Consider the following 18,451-nt stretch of genomic DNA (forward strand, 5'->3'; position numbering starts at 1 on the left):
AAAAAATCTGAAGAGCCAGAATTCCCATGCTGCTGTGATCTGCGAGCTCAGACAGGTGGTCAGTCCCACAGTAACCTGATTCAGAAAACCTCACCAGCACACAGAAACCCCACCTTCAGGAATAAAAATGGAACTGATCTTAAGAGTTTTTTGTTTTTTTTCCCCAGACGAAACATTGGCTAAAACAAAAGCAAATATGTGAAGACTGATTTCTACTACATTGTTATGGAGAATTAACTTTCTTTGATATATATTTTTCTTCTTTATAGTCGCAGAAATTCAAGGTAGGTGTCTGTGTATATGACAGGAATCTTTGACTTTAGATATTACTGTCTTTAAATAAAGGTACAACCAATAAAGTTTCTCAGTTTTTTTCCACATGTAGCATTGTTTAATGGGCTGTCCTTGATTAAATACATTTGAATTGAACTGAACTGAACCCCATTCTGTGTCCACATTGGAAATGAATCATGCGCATTACCGCAAGGTAGGACGGATGAATGGGTAGCAAAGATAGAACACCTGTTGTCTCGAGTATTACAACACTAGAAATGGTGTCCTGTCCCTGCATATTATCCATGTCATGGACATTTTCAAAATATTTTTCATCTCATTCCAGAAACACACGTGTTATATTCATTAAACCTAGAGTGAAAACATTCAAGCCTTTATTTCATTTTTAGATGGTGAAGGCTTAGATAATGAAAATCCCAAATTATGAGTCTCAGAAAATTGGAATATTGCTCAAAATTACAAAAAGAAAAAAAAATATATATATGCATGTATATTATATATATATGCAGATTTCTGCAGACTTGACAAATGTCCACAAAGCAGTCACTGACACCCACAATGAGGGTAAGCCACTAAAGGATATTGCTAAATAAACTGTGTGTTCACTGGATTATGGAGCAATCACTCTAGAGTTTGGGGACGGCGTCCACTGCAACTGGGGTCAGTTCTTTATAAGTTACAAAACAAATATATGGAACATGGGATAAGAGACTTTTCATGTGTTAATCCATGGAATCACAGATAATGTCAAAAGCATTTTAGGTTAGGAAGAAAATTGATTAAAGTAAATATTGCATTCATGATTTCAAAATCAAAGTGCCAGAGTCTAAAGGTAGATATTGATTCTGGGCCATTATGATGGTGTTTTAGTTAGTGATTGTTGTGTAGCCATCTAGCACACCCTGCTGACAAGGTTTATAGAAATGCTGATTTCGTTTTCCAGCAAGATTTGGTCCTGCCCTCACTGCCAAAAGCACTAGTATCTGGTTTAATGACCACGGCATCAAGGTTCTCAATTGGCTAACAAACTCAGCTGATTGGAATCCCACTGATAACATTGCCATGATCACAAAATGTATTACCATTCTGTTAATCCACTTTTCCAACTAAATTAAATTAAAACTAACTCAAGATTTTAAATTTTGTAATATTTCACATAGTGAAATAATGCCTGTGATCTGACTCAACCATTACAAATGTTAATGTGACTGACATCATGACAGGGTGGAGAGACCCGAGTTCACTCTTTAGTTGTTGTAATGACATGTATGACCCAGCAGGTGGCAGTATTAATCAACCAACATCAAACTTTTGCAACTTCAAAAGATCTTCAACTCTGTGGACAGAAACAAGTTATTTGTTGCAGCAGAGTTTATGAGTTAAAAATAACATAAAACAATTGTTTTTTTATTATCACAAAAAAAACCTTTATTTGACCTCTGAAATCAACATTCAGGCCTCAAAGTTCATTTGCGACGCTCAAGTGTTAAATATCAGGTTCTCACTGAGAAGGATAAATGGGGCTCAGCTGCAGAGCAGTTCTTACTTTTCTGTGCTTGTAAAACAAAGAGATAAGGACAAAATGAAAATGGCAACAGACACAATAGTTACACTTTACAGTAAACTCGATGAACAGTCCTTACAAACACATTTACCACATATTTCACACAGCTTTAACGTTTAAGTTCCAACAGTGAGCTGTCATGCCAACTGCTTTACACTTTAACAAGATCAACACATTTTTTTTGTAAAGAAAAACAAAGCAGGATGTAACTGACTTTCATTGTGTTGCTGTGAACTTTAGGATGAACTGGAAAAGTGCCCATAAGTGCAACACTGCACTCTAAAAATCTCATGATTTAGTCTGTAAATGCACAGGGAGAAACAGCAAAACAATACAAAAATCAATACTTGTAAAAGAACAAAAGAGTGGGTAACAAACAGCAACAGAGGAACAGGAAAACATGTTGTTTGACTTAGCGTGTGGAACTTGGAGAGCTGACAGCGCTGAGGTCATCTGGCTTGGCTCTCAGGAATGAGGACAAAGTGAATGTTAAACATACAAACACTGGCGTTAATACTGATGAATTGGTTGCTGGAGGAATTCTCTGGAACACGATCAGTCTGTGGAATCTGTCAGCGCTCGGTTTCTGACGTCTCATCTGAATCGGTAGAACATGTTGAGCATCCAACACTTGTCAGAACCAGAGAAAGGGAATTTAGGTGCCTTGACGTGAGCCAATCAGAATCGTTTTCCATCTAGCGTCATCTTGGGAATCATATTTTCTCGTCAGTAATTGATTATATTTTTGTTTTTTGTTTTCCAAGCACAATGGCAAATAGAATACAGAGAAAGTGTTTGGGTATTGAAAACCCTATGGACAGAATAACTAAATAAGTAACGCTGTTAAACTGACTTGTGCCCCGTTTCCCTTCATCTGTAATCTAGTTTGACTTTGTCTACAGTTCCATCACTCAATTAAAATCAATTGCTAAAAAAAAAGGACATTTCAATTTAAGCACAAATTAAAAAAAAAGAGGTAAAAATAATGTAAAACAAATATTAATAAAAATGACTCTTGATTTCTCCATTTGCTCAAATGCTCCTTGTGGAAAATTCTTCTTCATTTGCACACAGGCTTATAATGTCAGAGTTAAATAGTTAAATAGATAAATAGTTCATTGGTACCTGAGAGAGGACAGCACCTTCTAGAGGCGTAGCACCAAGGTGTGACGGTCATCCTCGTTTCTCCCCAGAAACGTTGCAACTCTTCCTGTGGTCCAACATGTCCAACAGAGTCTTGTCTCAAAGATTAGTGCAAAACAAGAAAGTCTTTGTAGCTTCTTCCTTTTTTTTTTGTGAGATTTACGCTTTTGACTCATCTGCAAAGTCCACTTCTCAGCAGTCCTGACTCTTTGGTGGTCTGTAGGGCAATGCTGGAACAGGTCTGAAACACAAATAAAGGTCACCATGTTTAATAAAGCAGAACTAGGTCAACGTGATTGTGTTTTATTGTCATTTTCTGCGATTGATCAACACAAAGCGTTACATAACTAATAAAATGTCTACCCATTTTCTTTCATTTTTCATATTTTAATTTTTCACTCAGCAATTAACTTTCCAAATATGCACAGGAATAAAGCGCCCACAGTGTGAAATGAACACTTGAGATTACACCGACAGACAGATTTTATTTTGTGTTGAACAGACCTGTTTGGTAAAGGGATGCTGGGCGGCGGTCTAGGAACCTTGGGGATAGGTACTGGGATCGCTCCGGTCCCTGGGATGTGGACCCCCGATGGTGTGATGCTGTACCCAAGCCGAGAGCTCCGCCCTAACGGATCAGCAGGCAGAGGTTTCTGTGGTGGACTGGGCTTCTCAAAATCCTGAAGAAAAATGAAGATAGATCTACGTACTTGATATTGAAACATTTGCTTGATGTTCTATTTACAAACAGAACAAAATGAGACCCAGAACACACAGGATTTTCTTTTTTTTAAGGATTTGGTGCGTTGATGCTCTAATAACGTTTCACTAGAGGGCAGTGTGTTCTCAGCATCTTCTCTGAATAGACACCGCAAAGATATGATAACCCCACCTCCACATTCTTTTCTCCATCACCTCCATGCCAGTGCTGTGTGACGGTGGAAGGTTATCTGGATGAGGTGCCACCGTGTGTTACTAATCTAAGTGAGGAGGCGAGAATGCGATAAACTTCAGCTACAAGCTCAAGGCTCAGGCTCAAAAATTTAAAAATAAATCCCTACATGTACCCAAGACAAAGAGTTTGACAAACCTAAAGTGATCTGCATTCACACAAAGAGCTACAAAAAAATAAAAAATAAAGCTCAACCAAAACAGGGCAATTCTGTCAGCTTGAAAACTTGTTTAGGACCCAGAGGACTCCAGCACGGCCATGTTTCTGCCAGTAAAACTTTGCCAAGTGATATACGTCTGGGGGATCACTGTTTTCCAAGATTTTGTGATAAACGCATATTCTACTTATAACAGTCGCTCCAACTATGCGGCTGCAGTAAACAAGAAGCCTTTAATGATTCAGATGGTTCCACATGAGCTTCATGAAGACTTTGTTTACAGAGTTTAGCATGAGGGAATCTTGCTGGTCAACACAGGGCATGACCTTAACCTCACTGAGCCAGTGGTGATAGAAACACCAACTGTGAGTCAGACATTATTGGTGGGTGCCTGTGACTGATTCATCAAAGTTCCCTGGAGGCAAAAGACCTTTACTCCTCTTCAGGTTGTTCCTAGAAACGGAATAATTTTAGCTGTTGTAGGTTTAAGCAAACATAGGAATGCAGCTGATGAACTTTTTATTGGACATGCGTTTAGAGTCCCCTTTTTAATTTTTTGTCACATTTTGTCTTATTACAGGTAAAAAAACCAACAAAAAAAACCATCAATATATTTGATTGGGATGATGAAAACTGTATGTTTAGGGTTGGAAATTGTAATTTGTTCATTAACAACGAGAAAGTTTCCATATTCAGGTACACAGATGCCTAAAATAAGTAATGTTTCAGTCAGAGTGAGCTCCATTATCAGCTCAGCAGGGTTTTTTTTTTCTCTCTCTCTAAGTCTACATCACAGCAAGTGCACAAGAGGGGGGATGAAAGGTAAACAGTGGGGTATTCAAGTAATCCAATTATAAAAATATGTGGAAATATTAACTCAACCAAACAGTATCCCTGGCCCCTGAGTTGGTGATGTAGCTGAACAGATCCATTCAGATGAACGCATTAATTCAAAACTTGAGCTCATAGCAGCATTGTTTGCTTCAAACCTCATATGCTGAGAGAAATCTTGGTAATGTTTCCATATATGTTAATTCAAAATCCAGTATTGTATTGTTATCTGAGTAGCTGTGCTTCAATATAGAGAAGATGCAGTTATCTGGTTTGGTAACCAGATAACTGCAAAAATAAAGCTTATTTAATTTATATTTCCAGCATCTGACAAGTTGTTAGAGGGTTAAAAAAAAAAAACCTTGACAGAAAAAAACAGGTCTTTTGGATTCCCTCCCAAGCAGTTTTCTTTAAACTTTAAGATAATTTTATTTTTTTTCCCCCCAGTAAATGCCTTGATATCAGTGGGGCGCAGTCAGTTTGAAGACATTCAGGCAGAACCAGCGGGGGAGCTTGTAATACGCTCTTAAAAATTGATGTTCTGTTTGTCGTTGTTAGCCTGCTGTTAAATACCAGCAGAATCCCTCATGTGCCTGTGACCTACATATGCCGTCTCTTCCCTCTCGATCTGATTAATCGCTACCAAAATGGCTTCAAGATATTAGCAGGTAACAGGGTTTTATTGTTTTGGCAGCTGGGGTGCCGTCAATGTTTATGACGCACAGTCACCCCACAAATTTCATACGTAGACACTGTTAAGGGCACCCAGTGGCAATTATTGAGATGGTCGATGTGGCTCACTGCCCAGGGGAGCATCCTGGCTGGGGACAACAGAGAGGATCCTCCCCAAACAAAACCTGTCAGTTGAGGTCAAAATAAGTAATTTGTTTTCATGCTCATTCATTGGGGAAAAGGCCCAATTTGAGGCTGCTTTTCTAGAAATATGGGGCACAATTTATTATCTAGTGAATGTAATATTATAACATTAGTTGTGGTGAAAACTATATTTGTATTACTATTTCAGAATCTGTACTGAAATACTCATGAAATCCTGGATGAAAATCTCTTATACAGAGGTCAGAATGGGAAAAATTGTCCAATAGGATATGAAAACTACTTTTTTTTTCAGTTTAAGCTGGCTGTGTCATGAAGTGGTGTGGTGGTGGCGGTGAGGCAAACGCAGTAGACCCAGATGAGATGTAGATGATGAAATTTAATAATGAAAATCCAAAATACTCTGACCAAACAGAATCCAAAGACCTGGCAGCACAGTTGAGCGGAAGAATAGGGCTCAGCACTGGTAGCCACAGGCTATACGAATGGACCAACAGACTTGACAGAACAACTCAGGGAAAAGCAGACGTAACTAGACGTACCAAGACGTAGGACCCGACGAAGACAGACACACACAGGTGACACTAAATACACAAGAGGAAATCAGGGAACGAGATACACCTGGGGACTAATCACGGGGAGACAGGACAACACAGAGACTCAGACACACAGGAAACTAGAAATAAACATACAGAAAAACACAGAACACAACAGTACCCCCCCCTTAACGGGCGGCTCCCAGACGCCCAAAAACTGAAACACAACAAGGGTGGGTGGAGGGGAGCTGGACGGGGGGCCAGAGTCTATGGAAAAACAAAAAACAACCTATCAAATAGGCGGAGACACTAGGGTCCAAAGTCCAAAAAACAAAAACAAAACAAACCCAACTGGGTGGGCGGAAACACAGGAAGGCGGGAACCACGGAGGAGGTCAGGGGGCCGACCTCGGCGCAGGAAGCGGGAACCACGGAGACTGTCCGGCGGCCGTCCGTGGCGACGAGGAGTCTCTAGAGCCGCACGGGGGCGGCGACGAGGAGCACAAGGAGTCTCTAGAGCCGCACGGGGGCGGCGACGAGGAGCACAAGGAGTCTCTGGAGCCGCACGGGGGCGGCGACGAGGAGCACAAGGAGTCTCTGGGGCCGCACGGGGGCGGCGACGAGGAGCACAAGGAGTCTCTGGGGCGGCGACGAGGAGCACAAGGAGTTCTGGGGCCGCACGGGGCGGGCGAGAGCACAAGGAGTCTGGGGCCGCACGGGGCGGCGAGGAGCACAAGGAGTCTCTGGGGCCGCCGGGGCGGCGACGAGAGCACAAGGAGTCTCTGGGGCCGCGCAGGCGCGATGAGAGCACAAGGAGTCTCTGGGGCCGCACGGGGGCGGCGACGAGGAGCACAAGGAGTCTCTGGGGCCGCACGGGGGCGGCGACGAGGAGCACAAGGAGTCTCGGGGGCCGCACGGGGGCGGCGACGAGGAGCACTAGGAGTCTCGGGGGGAGCACTAGGAGTCTCGGGGGGAGCACTAGGAGTCTCGGGGGGAGCACTAGGAGTCTCGGGGGGAGCACTAGGAGTCTCGGGGGGAGCACTAGGAGTCTCGGGGGGAGCACTAGGAGTCTCGGGGGGAGCACTAGGAGTCTCGGGTGCGCCGGCTGGAGCGGCGGCAGGAACGGGCTCGGGTGCGCCGGCTGGTGCGGCGGCAGGAACGGGAGCTGGTGCGCTGCTGGAGCGGGCGGCAGGAACGGGCTGGCGCCCGGCTGGAGCGGCGGCAGGAACGGGAGCTGGTGCGCCTGCTGGAGCGGCGGCAGGAACGGAGCTCGGTGCGCGCTGGGCGCGGCAGGAACGGGAGCGGGCTCGGGTGCGCCGGCTGGAGCGGCGGCAGGAACGGGCTCGGGTGCGCCGGCTGGAGCGGCGGCAGGAACGGGCTCGGGTGCGCCGGCTGGAGCGGCGGCAGGAACGGGCTCGGGTGCGCCGGCTGGAGCGGCGGCAGGAACGGGCTCGGGTGGCGGAAGCGCTGCTGGCGGCTCCGGCCGCGGAAGCGCTGCTGGCGGCTCCGGCCGCGGAAGCGCTGCTGGCGGCTCCGGCTGCGGAGGGTCTGCTGCTGGCTCTTCAGGCGACGGAACGGGGGTGGTGGATCGGGAGGACAGAGTCTTGGGTCTGGGAGGCAGCGGTTCTCCAGCCATGACAGCATACGCTGCCTCACGCTCCCACTCTGCCTCCCTCTGCAATGCCACCAGCTCAGGAAGCGGAAAACGTGGAACCCAGAAGTCCAGCAGCAGACCCAAACGGATGGCGAATCCAAGCCGTCTTGTAGCAGCGTACGGCTTGGACATGGCAGCCTCATACTCGCGTATGGTCTCCGTTAATTCTTTTATTTCCTCTGGGTCCATGATGGTAATTGCGTGCCTCACCGTTCAGCTTGGTCGGGTCCTTCTGTCATGAAGTGGTGTGGTGGTGGCGGTGAGGCAAACGCAGTAGACCCAGATGAGATGTAGATGATGAAATTTAATAATGAAAATCCAAAATACTCTGACCAAACAGAATCCAAAGACCTGGCAGCACAGTTGAGCGGAAGAATAGGGCTCAGCACTGGTAGCCACAGGCTATACGAATGGACCAACAGACTTGACAGAACAACTCAGGGAAACGCAGACGTAACTAGACGTACCAAGACGTAGGACCCGACGAAGACAGACACACACAGGTGACACTAAATACACAAGAGGAAATCAGGGAACGAGATACACCTGGGGACTAATCACGGGGAGACAGGACAACACAGAGACTCAGACACACAGGAAACTAGAAATAAACATACAGAAAAACACAGAACACAACAGGCTGACCTGCTGATTTAATAATAATCATAAAACTGTGCACAGTTGGGCTTAGACATAAAATAGTCACTGCTAGTTCTACGAATGGGAGCTTCGTGGCAATAGCTTGGAGATACATAACACGCGTGCTCACAGCTGGCTGCAGCCGCCAGCATTTTCTGCTGTATTTCACCTGATTCATGGTGAGTGATGGAGAGAGATACAGCGTGTGTACTGTGTGTGAACGACAGGAAAAGCTGATTCAGTCTTGGAATCGTTTTCTTTTCCTCCCTATTGCTGTCTGAATGCACTGATCATATTTTATTAAGAGGCTTTTATTTTCTAATGTGACCATGGAAGCCTGGGTGGGTTAAACTGAACCAAACCTGGAGGTGATCAGTTATTTTCCGTTTTTATTAGGGTTTGCGAGTTAAAAAATGTAATAAGATTTTATTACAAATATTTCATAATTTGTGAGACTGTTGAGAGATTTTTTTTTTTTTTTTTTTGAGTCTTAACAGTATTCAGATCTTTGTATTTTTCTCTTAACTGCACTAAAACTACTAAATACATTGGCTGGCTGGTTTAATTAGGGTACATATAAAATAAAAAAAAAATTAATATTGAACTACCAGCTCTGTTTCACTCTGCAAAGTTAAGGTGACCCCATTTAGAGTGTAATTTAAAGGCTAATTTCCTTTTAGTGGACAGAAATAAAACCAACTGAGATATCTACAGGAAAAGTCAATGTTGCGAAGACGCTAACAGAGAAATCAAAAATGGAAATTGGACCCGAATTCCTCGTTATTTTATTATTGTTATAAAATATTTTGCAATATAAACCTTCATTAGAAAATAAAATTACGCTCATGTTATTTTGGAAAGACTATACTGTTAAATGAGCATCTCTCTGTGGAACGTTCTCTTCGGGTCTCTGTTGGAGACGTTTGATGTATGACAGAATTGAAGTTGCTATACTTGAAAAGAACTACTGCTGCTTTCATTAGATGCTTACAGTGTTTAAAAGAAATACGGATGTAACACAATTACAAAGACTTTTCTTCTAGTCCCACATTTTTTGAAACGTGTAGCACTAAAGTTAAACAAGTAAACATTTTAATCATCAATTTAATGTTTTTCTACTCCTTTTATTTTATCCTTGGCATCACACTTAAATCATACAAACACCCTCTTCCAGATGTTTTGCTTCTGTTTTATAATGGAAATTATTTGCAAGTAGGATTATACAATATTTATGTGAAGCAAGAATAATGAGTTAACGCCAATCATCTGAACGGTTGAAGCCAAACATAAACATAAACAGCATTAATGGAGCTCTAAATCTCATTCGCTGGCTATGCAGCTGCAGTACTGTTCGGTTCTTTCGCCAAAAGTGAATTAGTTTTGTATCTTCTTCCTTCCTTCCTTTTTTTATTTCCCCCCCCTTTCCTGGCATCCAAAATGGCTCTTTTTGCAGTGTTGGTTCAGGAATGCCTGGTCAAGATTTTGAATCCACCACCTGAGCAGACAGATGGATTTATTATCTCCTCAGCCTCCAATACCACCCGACTCAACAGAAAGCAGAGCTTCACTCAGGAGATGGGGCACAAAGAGGGAGACAGATTGAATTTTTTTGCTGTCGATATGCAGGCGGGCACAAACCAGCCGCAGCGAGCTTTGCTGCAGCCTTTTAGAAATGGACACACAGGTGGCAAGCTTTAGGTCATTAAGTACAATCTGCATATATTTTACATTACATGAATATTTTAAAGAGCAGCAGCTTTTTAGATTAATTAATACTTTCCAACCTACTGGAAAGGACATGAAAAGTTGAAGTCTAAATTGTATTGAACTGTAGAGCTTCTACTGGCCTTAGGTGATGTTAGTATTAAGCGTAGTCATATAATTAAGCAGTATGTTATAAAGAACTTTGTGTTCAAGGGGAATAAATGCACATTATTGCTTGAAAAGATTGTGAATTTTTATCTGTTGTTAATTGTGCTGTGATCCTTTTAGCCACTAACTATTTTAGGAACTCCTCAATTTAAAGATTTCATGGCATTGTGTTTTTTTTTTTTAAAGGCTAGGGAAGATGTTCATTTAGCTGCTGAATAAAATCTGAGATGTACGTTAACACTAAACGCCTACTGAAAAATCAAATCTAAACTGGGAAATTAATAATGTTGAGATTTATTCTGGCCCGTTTTAAGACTTAAACATTGAGATGGATGGATGTAGCATCTAGACAACAGAACGAAACGTTTCCTTTTCACAGACCTGCAAAAGGTTACATTTCAGAGCTTTCCAGGATGCTTAGAAACCCAAACAGATGATCCGATTAACTCACATCGCTGATATTACTCAAACATACCTGATCCACTCTGTACAAAGTCTGCTTGCGCGGCAGGCTGAGGAACGGCGGTACCGGAGCAGGTGAGACCGACGAGTGGGTGGGCAGGACTCGGTGGTCGTGGGCGGGCAGAGGAGGCAGGGTGGGATGGCCCACGCTCAGAGACACGGGCATGGGCTGGCTGATGTGCAGCGGCTGGTAGAGGGGCAGCCTGCGCAGGCTGTGAGAGTGGAAGTTGTGAGGAGGGAGGAGAGGCTCATCGCTCAGGAAAGACGGCTACAAGGAGAAATGAGAAGTAGAGATATGAAGTGTTAGCAAAAGTAAAAAAAAAAGCAAAATGTTTGACAGAGACCCAGCATAAACACAGATAGTAAGACTGAGCTAAAACATACACTTGAAATTAGACACCTTACCAACTACCTGATATGATTTTGAACCTCCATGAGGACCGGTGTCCTGGTGGGCTCAATAAATGACGTGTAAGAGTTTTCAGGGTGCTAGGTAAGAGTTGAACTGGTGACAAAGAAAAGCATTACTGGCTTAATGTGTCGACATGTGTCGACATGATACTTTCCTGGACAAAGCCATTAACAGAGTTAGTGCTGTCATTAACTCTGTATTCTTTGTGTTTTAGCTCAGTGTTTCTGTGTTTAGCACTGTTTTACTACTGGAGGCTTTCTGACAGCTGTTGCTCATAGCAACGGTGTATTCATTGTTTTACTTCATGTAGAAAGTACTTTTGACTTTTGCATTTAACAGTGTTTCTTTCCTTAAAAAACTTCTCAGTCAGAGCTTTTGCTGCCACTAACTGCATACTTTATTTTTCCTTTCCATAGAAATTGATCCCAGCTCAGTGTTTTTATGTTTACCTTGTTTTTTTTCTTTGTTTTTTTTCCAGGAGGATACTCCTGAATGAGCTATTGCTGCCATTAAGTCAGGTGTGCAATGCTGATCTCATAAAACCTGAATATTATTTTCTGGACTTGTAAAAGCCAGAGTCTGGCCAAATGACCTGACCAGCTGTCATTTTTTTTCCGGTCCAAAGCTTACCAATAAGCATGTTAAATGGTCAGAAAGGATTTGGCTGCCGGACAAAAATGCACAAACACACATTGCAGCAGTGGAGATGTATTCAAAGAGCTCTGCTGTGATGCAGACTGACATGTGCGACTGGCTGCAAATGTCACAATAATAAGAACGGACAGGCTGTTTCAGAGATCCACTCTGCTGTGCTATAAAAAAAAAGATCAACTGGATGAACTTCTATACTTGATTATGACGTTGGATAGAAGTTTCATTCTCGGCGGTTGCCAACGGAGGCGAGCACAAACTCATATCAGATCAACGCACACTCATGCATATAAATGTCCACTCCTTTATTTTGAGGCACAAACACAACAATAGGTAATCTCCCTCTGCGCTTATCGTTTTCAGCAAACAAATCAAACCCTATTTTCCTCCACTGCCTGAATCAATCAACTGTGCTCCCCTCGCAGGAAGAAGAAATCACAAACATTAAAGGGGTTCGAGTTTCGACATCCTACATCTCATTTCTGTGACGCCATCTCTCAATTACAGTTTGGCCATGTCCTGTCAACAACAACACTGTAATTAATATTTCCACCTCCCCGAGATATGGTGAGGCTGAATCAATTTTCCAGCTTGCCGTGATCTTATTTGATCAACAAGCCCCGATGCAATAAGACTCAGAAATTAGTTTCGGCTGCAAGTTATCGAAGAGAACTCACTAAAAGTTATCAAAAAGTTTAAAATATACTCAGCCACACGGTCATATACAGTAATTAGGTGAATAAACAGAGTAAGAGACTCACCTTATAAATATTGGCTGTGGAAGGTTTGGGTGGAGGCTTGCGCTGTGGTGTGGGTCTGTACCTGGACTCAGTCCTGATGGGGCTGGTTGGTCTGGTTGCCTCCACGGATCTTGGAGGGGAAAAGAAATTGACTTAATTTTTATTATACATTCAATGTGTGTTTGGATGAAGTTTCTTTCCCATTTAAAATATTTGCAAATTGCAAATGTTTGCACTATTTTTTAATTTGGACAGACTCTTAGGGGATGAAAAAAAAATCTGATTTATTTTTTATTTGGTAAATGCATCAATTTACAGCAGTTTACATAGTGCTGTTTTGGGTAAAAATGTCCATCTTGTGAAGTAAACACTTGTTTGGTATTTTTGAGTTCCTTTCTACTCATAGTGACCTGTTACACACACACACACACACACACACACGCCCACGCCCACCCACACTGTTTGAACATAATTATTTGTCGTGTGTCTTGTTCAATGTTTGTCCAATGTGGTTGTTTAATGTGAGAAAACTGGACTATGTCATCAGCTAGTAAAAGCCTGATCAGTTCTTCGATGAGTGAGGAAAAAAGTGTTGGTAATTTTCAATTTTTTCTGAAAATGTAGGTGTGAATCCATTTTCCTATAGAAACACATGATACAGGTAGGGTTAGGTCAATATCGATGATATTGAGTAATGTCTTAAGCTGCAGCAAGCAGCTCTTTTCTTGCTAGTATTTTCTGACTTATATTACCTGCTTTACTTGAATGTCGTGTTCTCTTGTCTAACCCGTTTTCAAAGGTGAATACGACTAAATGGCTTCCGTGTCATCTCATATGTACAACCAATGGGAAATGGATTACTAATTAAAAGTTCCAGGACAGTCTGATCGGGATGAATTGGTAAAAGTTCTAAATGATATATGTCTGCAACAAAATTTCATCATAATGTTCTGTATGGATGATTTTTTTTTTGTCTTAGCTCAATTAATATTATCAGCTCACACACACGTTGCTGCATGGTTAGATAGCTATAACCTCATCTCTTTATTTGTCAAGGTTGGGTGAACAGATACAACTCGTCTCTGGTCTCGCCTGGAATAAAGAACTTGGGGTTGATTCAGTAATAAAATTTCCAAACGTAATCTCCTGGTTTACAGAGTGGACAAATGGATGGCGATGATAAACATTTACAGATATCATTTGGCAAACAAAAAGACCACTTTGTGTCATCAAACAGTTCTAAATACGACCAAACAAAAATCACATTCATATTGTGCCACTTTTATTTAATATCTTCATCATCCCCTTAGCTCAGAGTGTAGAGTGATACGTGTCTTTTAATATCTATGCTGATGACATGAAACTTTTTATTTCTGTTTGACTACAGTCCAGTAGTGTTATTGAATTACAGCATGCAATTTTAAAATGTATTTCCTTTCTTGGGAGATCACATTTTACTGTCTTTTTTTATTAATGTATTTTGAGTAGTTTAAGTAATTGTCCTCTAATTTCTGGTGAAACACTTTGAATTAACTTGCATGTGAATGGTGCCATACAATTAAACTTACCTTAGACTAAAACAGTAAAGTATGAAAATAAAAATGGCTTAGTTCCATTTTCTATGCTGGACCTGGTGATTATGTTGAAAATTATGATCCTTCAGCATCATATCTATTCCCTCGCCAATAAAAACGTTCTCAATTAATTGTTGAACTTTTTGCATTTTTTTTAGTGTGAGATTATACTGCAACACTAGTAAGGGGGAACAATCATAATCTTATAGAGTCAAATTGCTGTTTGCCTGTTGACTTTAAGTTCAACATTCACACTGCAGCTGTGTGAATGTTGGGTGTCTTTGCAGCTGCAGTGGGCGGTACCGTGAGCCTGTACTATTTATATTCTGGCCCATATGGATTTAAGTATGGCACATATGCTGAACTTTCTGCCTATTGGTAAGAGAAACTCATAAAAAAAATATGTATGACAAACAGAACAGGATTACTTTCGTGTCAAAATGCATTCTTAAAGGAATGAAATCTGTAACTGGATTTAGGAGTGATGAACTTCCTGCTAATGTTGTTGCCAGATAATGATAAATGTTGATTGCTCTGGTCTCCCTTTTTCTTTGTACGATAAAATCTTTTCTCACCCTCTGTCCTTTTACATCAGGCTGTGCAGTGGCCACAAAAAAGGCAGTGAACCTAGTGAAACAATCAGCCTGCTCCACCTTAAGATCTTAATGCTGCTGTTTGTATACAATATCGAAAAAAGCATTTTTTTTTTTTTTTGAGAAACTTCAAAATACAAATTTAGGGAACTATCTTATTGCATAAAGTCTGATGCTAGTTTTGTTTTAAACTACCTTTTGAGAATATGCAAATAATGTGATGATAACCAAAAACACCGTAACTTCTTATCATAAAATGAATTAGAACAATAAAAAAGATCCCTATTTGACTAGTGTAAGTCATAAATGCATGAATGTTTATGTGAAAGAAACATGTGGCACAACAGAAAAGTTAAGAAGCTGACCGTCTATTATCTGCTTCATTTTGCAGACGATGCCCTGGTCCCCAGGAAAATATTCCAAACAACTATTTAATTTAGTAATATCAATATTCAATGTAGTTACTTAACTGTTTAGATAGGGAAGAACTACATTTTAAGTAAGCAATGCAAATTAAGTTAAAATCTTATAAAAAATGACCAACTTCAACACACACACACACACACAAAAAATCAAGTTAATCTGTTTGATATTAATGCCTTCTTTACTTTTACTTGTTCTTCACTCATCCAGAAGTTTAATATGTTGGAAAGAAAACAGAAATGTCCCCTGTGAGACAACCACTGTTGATTTGCTACATCTGACAGCTTAGACCAACTGTTACCAATTTGGGCTTCAAGTTAGACAGTCATTTTAAATTGAACAATTGGAGAACTTGAAAAGTCCTGCTTTTTATCTCTTGAGGCGGTTGGAAGAAGAGGATTCTTCTTCTGTCCAGGCAGCTCTTTGAAGCACTGATCCAATCTTCCTTTTTCCGTACTGCTAAGATTACAGTAATGGACCTAATGTTGGCGTGAGGCGTTATTTTTTGCTCTCCTGTCTTAAGTTGGTTTAAAGTGCCGCTGCACATCTTTTAGCTGGTACTCACACAGTTGAAACTACATATTTATGTACACTGAATAAAAAGACACACATATTTCTTTCACACTGTCTGAAGTTAAACCAGAGCAAACTTTTCTTGTTTTACTTTAGTTAGAATTACCAAAATTATTTCTACTTGCTAAATGCCAGAAAACTTGGCAAGGACATTTTCTTAGAAATGATTTTCTAACTTTCCTCGAATGCAAAAGTTTACCCAGGGATAACTCTCTTTTAAAATGTATGAGTTGGGTCAAACTTTACCATTACATTATCATTTAATTTCCCTCTGGGATCAATTAAGTACTTTTGGAGGTAAATTTTAATTCAAGTTTCAAATTGGCATTCAAAATCACAGCTGCATTTGCTTTGAAGATCTCTATAAATAAAAATGGCATAGTGTGGTATATATAATGTTTTGTCTGAAAGGTATTACCTGAGTTTTTCCAGAGTGGTCTTTTTGTGGCTGAAGAAGAGACGCAGCAGAGTTTTCCTCTTCAGAAAGACGATCACTGTGGCCACCAGCAGACTAACCAGGGTGACCAGGACCACCACGGTAATGAGCACACTGTCGGCTGATGCCATATACGACAACACGCACATTAATACACACACACGCACATCTACAGCACAGAACAATGACAGGAAATACAGCTGTTATAGCTAGATAATGAGCACAAGATCTACAACATACTTTTTGTACATCTGTCTGTCTGTCTGTCTGCCATATTTTGCTGGAAATATTCTTGTGATCATGCATACATGAGCAAAGGCAGATGTTAAATTGCCCACTCTACCTGCCAGTCTCATTGGCCCGCTGTCAATGCTCCCGCCAAAGCCAGGTTCCTTGCACAACGGAGGAGCCCACTGCGCTTCACAGTGGCAGTTCTTCTTGTTGTTGCACACCTGCAAGAGTGATGGATGTTTATTACACTATACATTACACTTATTTATTTTGATTGCCTTCAGAAATGAACAGAAAATCAACGCATCTTGTAATCGTTGCAATCCCAAAAGTTCTAATGCCCGCTGAACGTCTTTGTATCTGAATTCTTTGTATTTTTTTTAATCATACTAAGGTCTGAAACTTGAATGTGTTTTATTCGTACTTTATGTGACAGATCAAAACAAAGTAGGGCTTGATTATGTAATGGAAGGAGATTAAAGGGGGACTCTATCTCGAGCTAGAAATCCAATTAGCTCAGATATTTCAGCTAATCTATAGGACGACATCATCATGTGGGTTTTCTCCTGTTGTTTAAAGAGACAGTAATAAGTCTGTATGAAAACTTCTTAATTAAAAAAAAAATCCCTAAAAAAATGTTGTTGATAACTTTTCTGGCATTTAGCAGAAAATTATTTTGGTGATTTTGACTTGACATTCTGAAGACGTTTGGCTTGATTTAACTTTAGACAATGACAAAACATGTGCTTCTTTGTAGTCAATGTCTGTAAATGTATCTGGGTTCAACAGTAGAGGGAAATCCTTGGAGAAAATCTGTTAGACGCTGCAAAACCCCCCCAAAAAACAAAGCAGATGGCAGCACCTGTAAAACTACAGAACTACAACAGAACGGTTTCCATCTGAGGTCCTAAACTCCAGTCCTTGACGAGTTGGTGTGTCTGCTTCAACACACCTCAAATGAATAATTAACAGGACTAAGTAGGACTTGATTGCACACTGAGGAGGGACTTCAGCCATTTGGTGTGTGTTGAAGCAGAAACAAATGTAAATGAGGTGCCATACATTTTTTCATCTGTATAAAATAAAATAAAATAAAATAAAACATCAAAACCAGATTTTTTTTGTTTTATTTTGGCATGGCCTACTTTTTTGTTGTACTATCTCAAAATCCAATTATTGAAAGCTTTTGGTCGTAGGGTAACAAAATGTGAAAACATTCCAGGAATACAAATTGAGTACTTTTTGCAAGACACTGCTAAAAGTGTGTAAGAGCCCATCCAGCTCTTGCCTCGGGTTTCTGGTCAAAGTATTTTATCCAAGTGGGTTCTCCAGAGAGGCATTAAAATGCAGCTGTCAGTACGAGGGAGAACACAGGAGAAGACAGCAAAGCAGATGTGTAGTGGAGTATTTACATTTAGCACAGATGCACAGCCTGAGTGTCTCCTTTGCCTCCGGCATATAGCACCATATCCACTAGGTGATAGGGTTAAGAGGCACTTGGAGGGGATTTCCTTGTACGTTTGCTAGAAGAGAAATGCAGCTGACATTATTGAGCACCGAATCAAATTTAGTATGTTGGAGAGAAATCTTTTTGCTAAAACTACCACATATTCCGAAGACATTTCATGTAATTTAATTTTTATGTAAATAAAGTGATTTGTAGTATCTAAAGTATTTTATGTACTAAAAAAAAAAATAAAGATGAGACTCACTTAGGAGCACAGTATTTAAGCACATAATGAGCAGGCTACGTATGTCAGAACACTTTGTAATGCAAATTAAATAACATCTGTTTTAGATTTAAACAGTGTTTAAATATACTTCAATGAAATCAAATTGGTTTCATCAAAGTTTATCAAATATCTTCCAAGGAAAGGAAAG

General features: G+C 40.9%; 1 protein-coding gene across 3 annotated transcripts in view; it reads right to left on the reverse strand.

Annotated features, from left to right (window-relative positions):
• Nucleotides 1-1,726: 1,726 nt before the first annotated feature.
• adam12b (ADAM metallopeptidase domain 12b) overlaps nt 1,727-18,451 on the reverse strand; it is an 88,636-nt gene continuing 71,911 nt past the window's right edge. The window contains exons 18-24 of one of the 3 annotated variants that reach the window (XM_044136769.1): nt 17,983-18,093; nt 16,683-16,791; nt 16,322-16,460; nt 12,762-12,870; nt 10,951-11,205; nt 3,506-3,681; nt 1,727-3,242 (exon numbers count right to left, since the gene is read on the reverse strand). In XM_044136769.1, coding sequence (XP_043992704.1) covers nt 3,194-3,242; nt 3,506-3,681; nt 10,951-11,205; nt 12,762-12,870; nt 16,322-16,460; nt 16,683-16,791; nt 17,983-18,093 — 948 coding nt within the window. In that variant the 3' untranslated portion in view covers nt 1,727-3,193. Of the gene's footprint in view, nt 3,243-3,505; nt 3,682-10,950; nt 11,206-12,761; nt 12,871-16,321; nt 16,509-16,682; nt 16,792-17,982; nt 18,094-18,451 lie in introns of all 3 variants that reach the window. The other 2 variants (XM_044136767.1, XM_044136770.1) reach the window with 2 other exon arrangements.

Source organism: Gambusia affinis, linkage group LG13 (genome assembly GCF_019740435.1).
Source record: "Gambusia affinis linkage group LG13, SWU_Gaff_1.0, whole genome shotgun sequence".
Lineage (NCBI taxonomy): Eukaryota > Metazoa > Chordata > Actinopteri > Cyprinodontiformes > Poeciliidae > Gambusia > Gambusia affinis.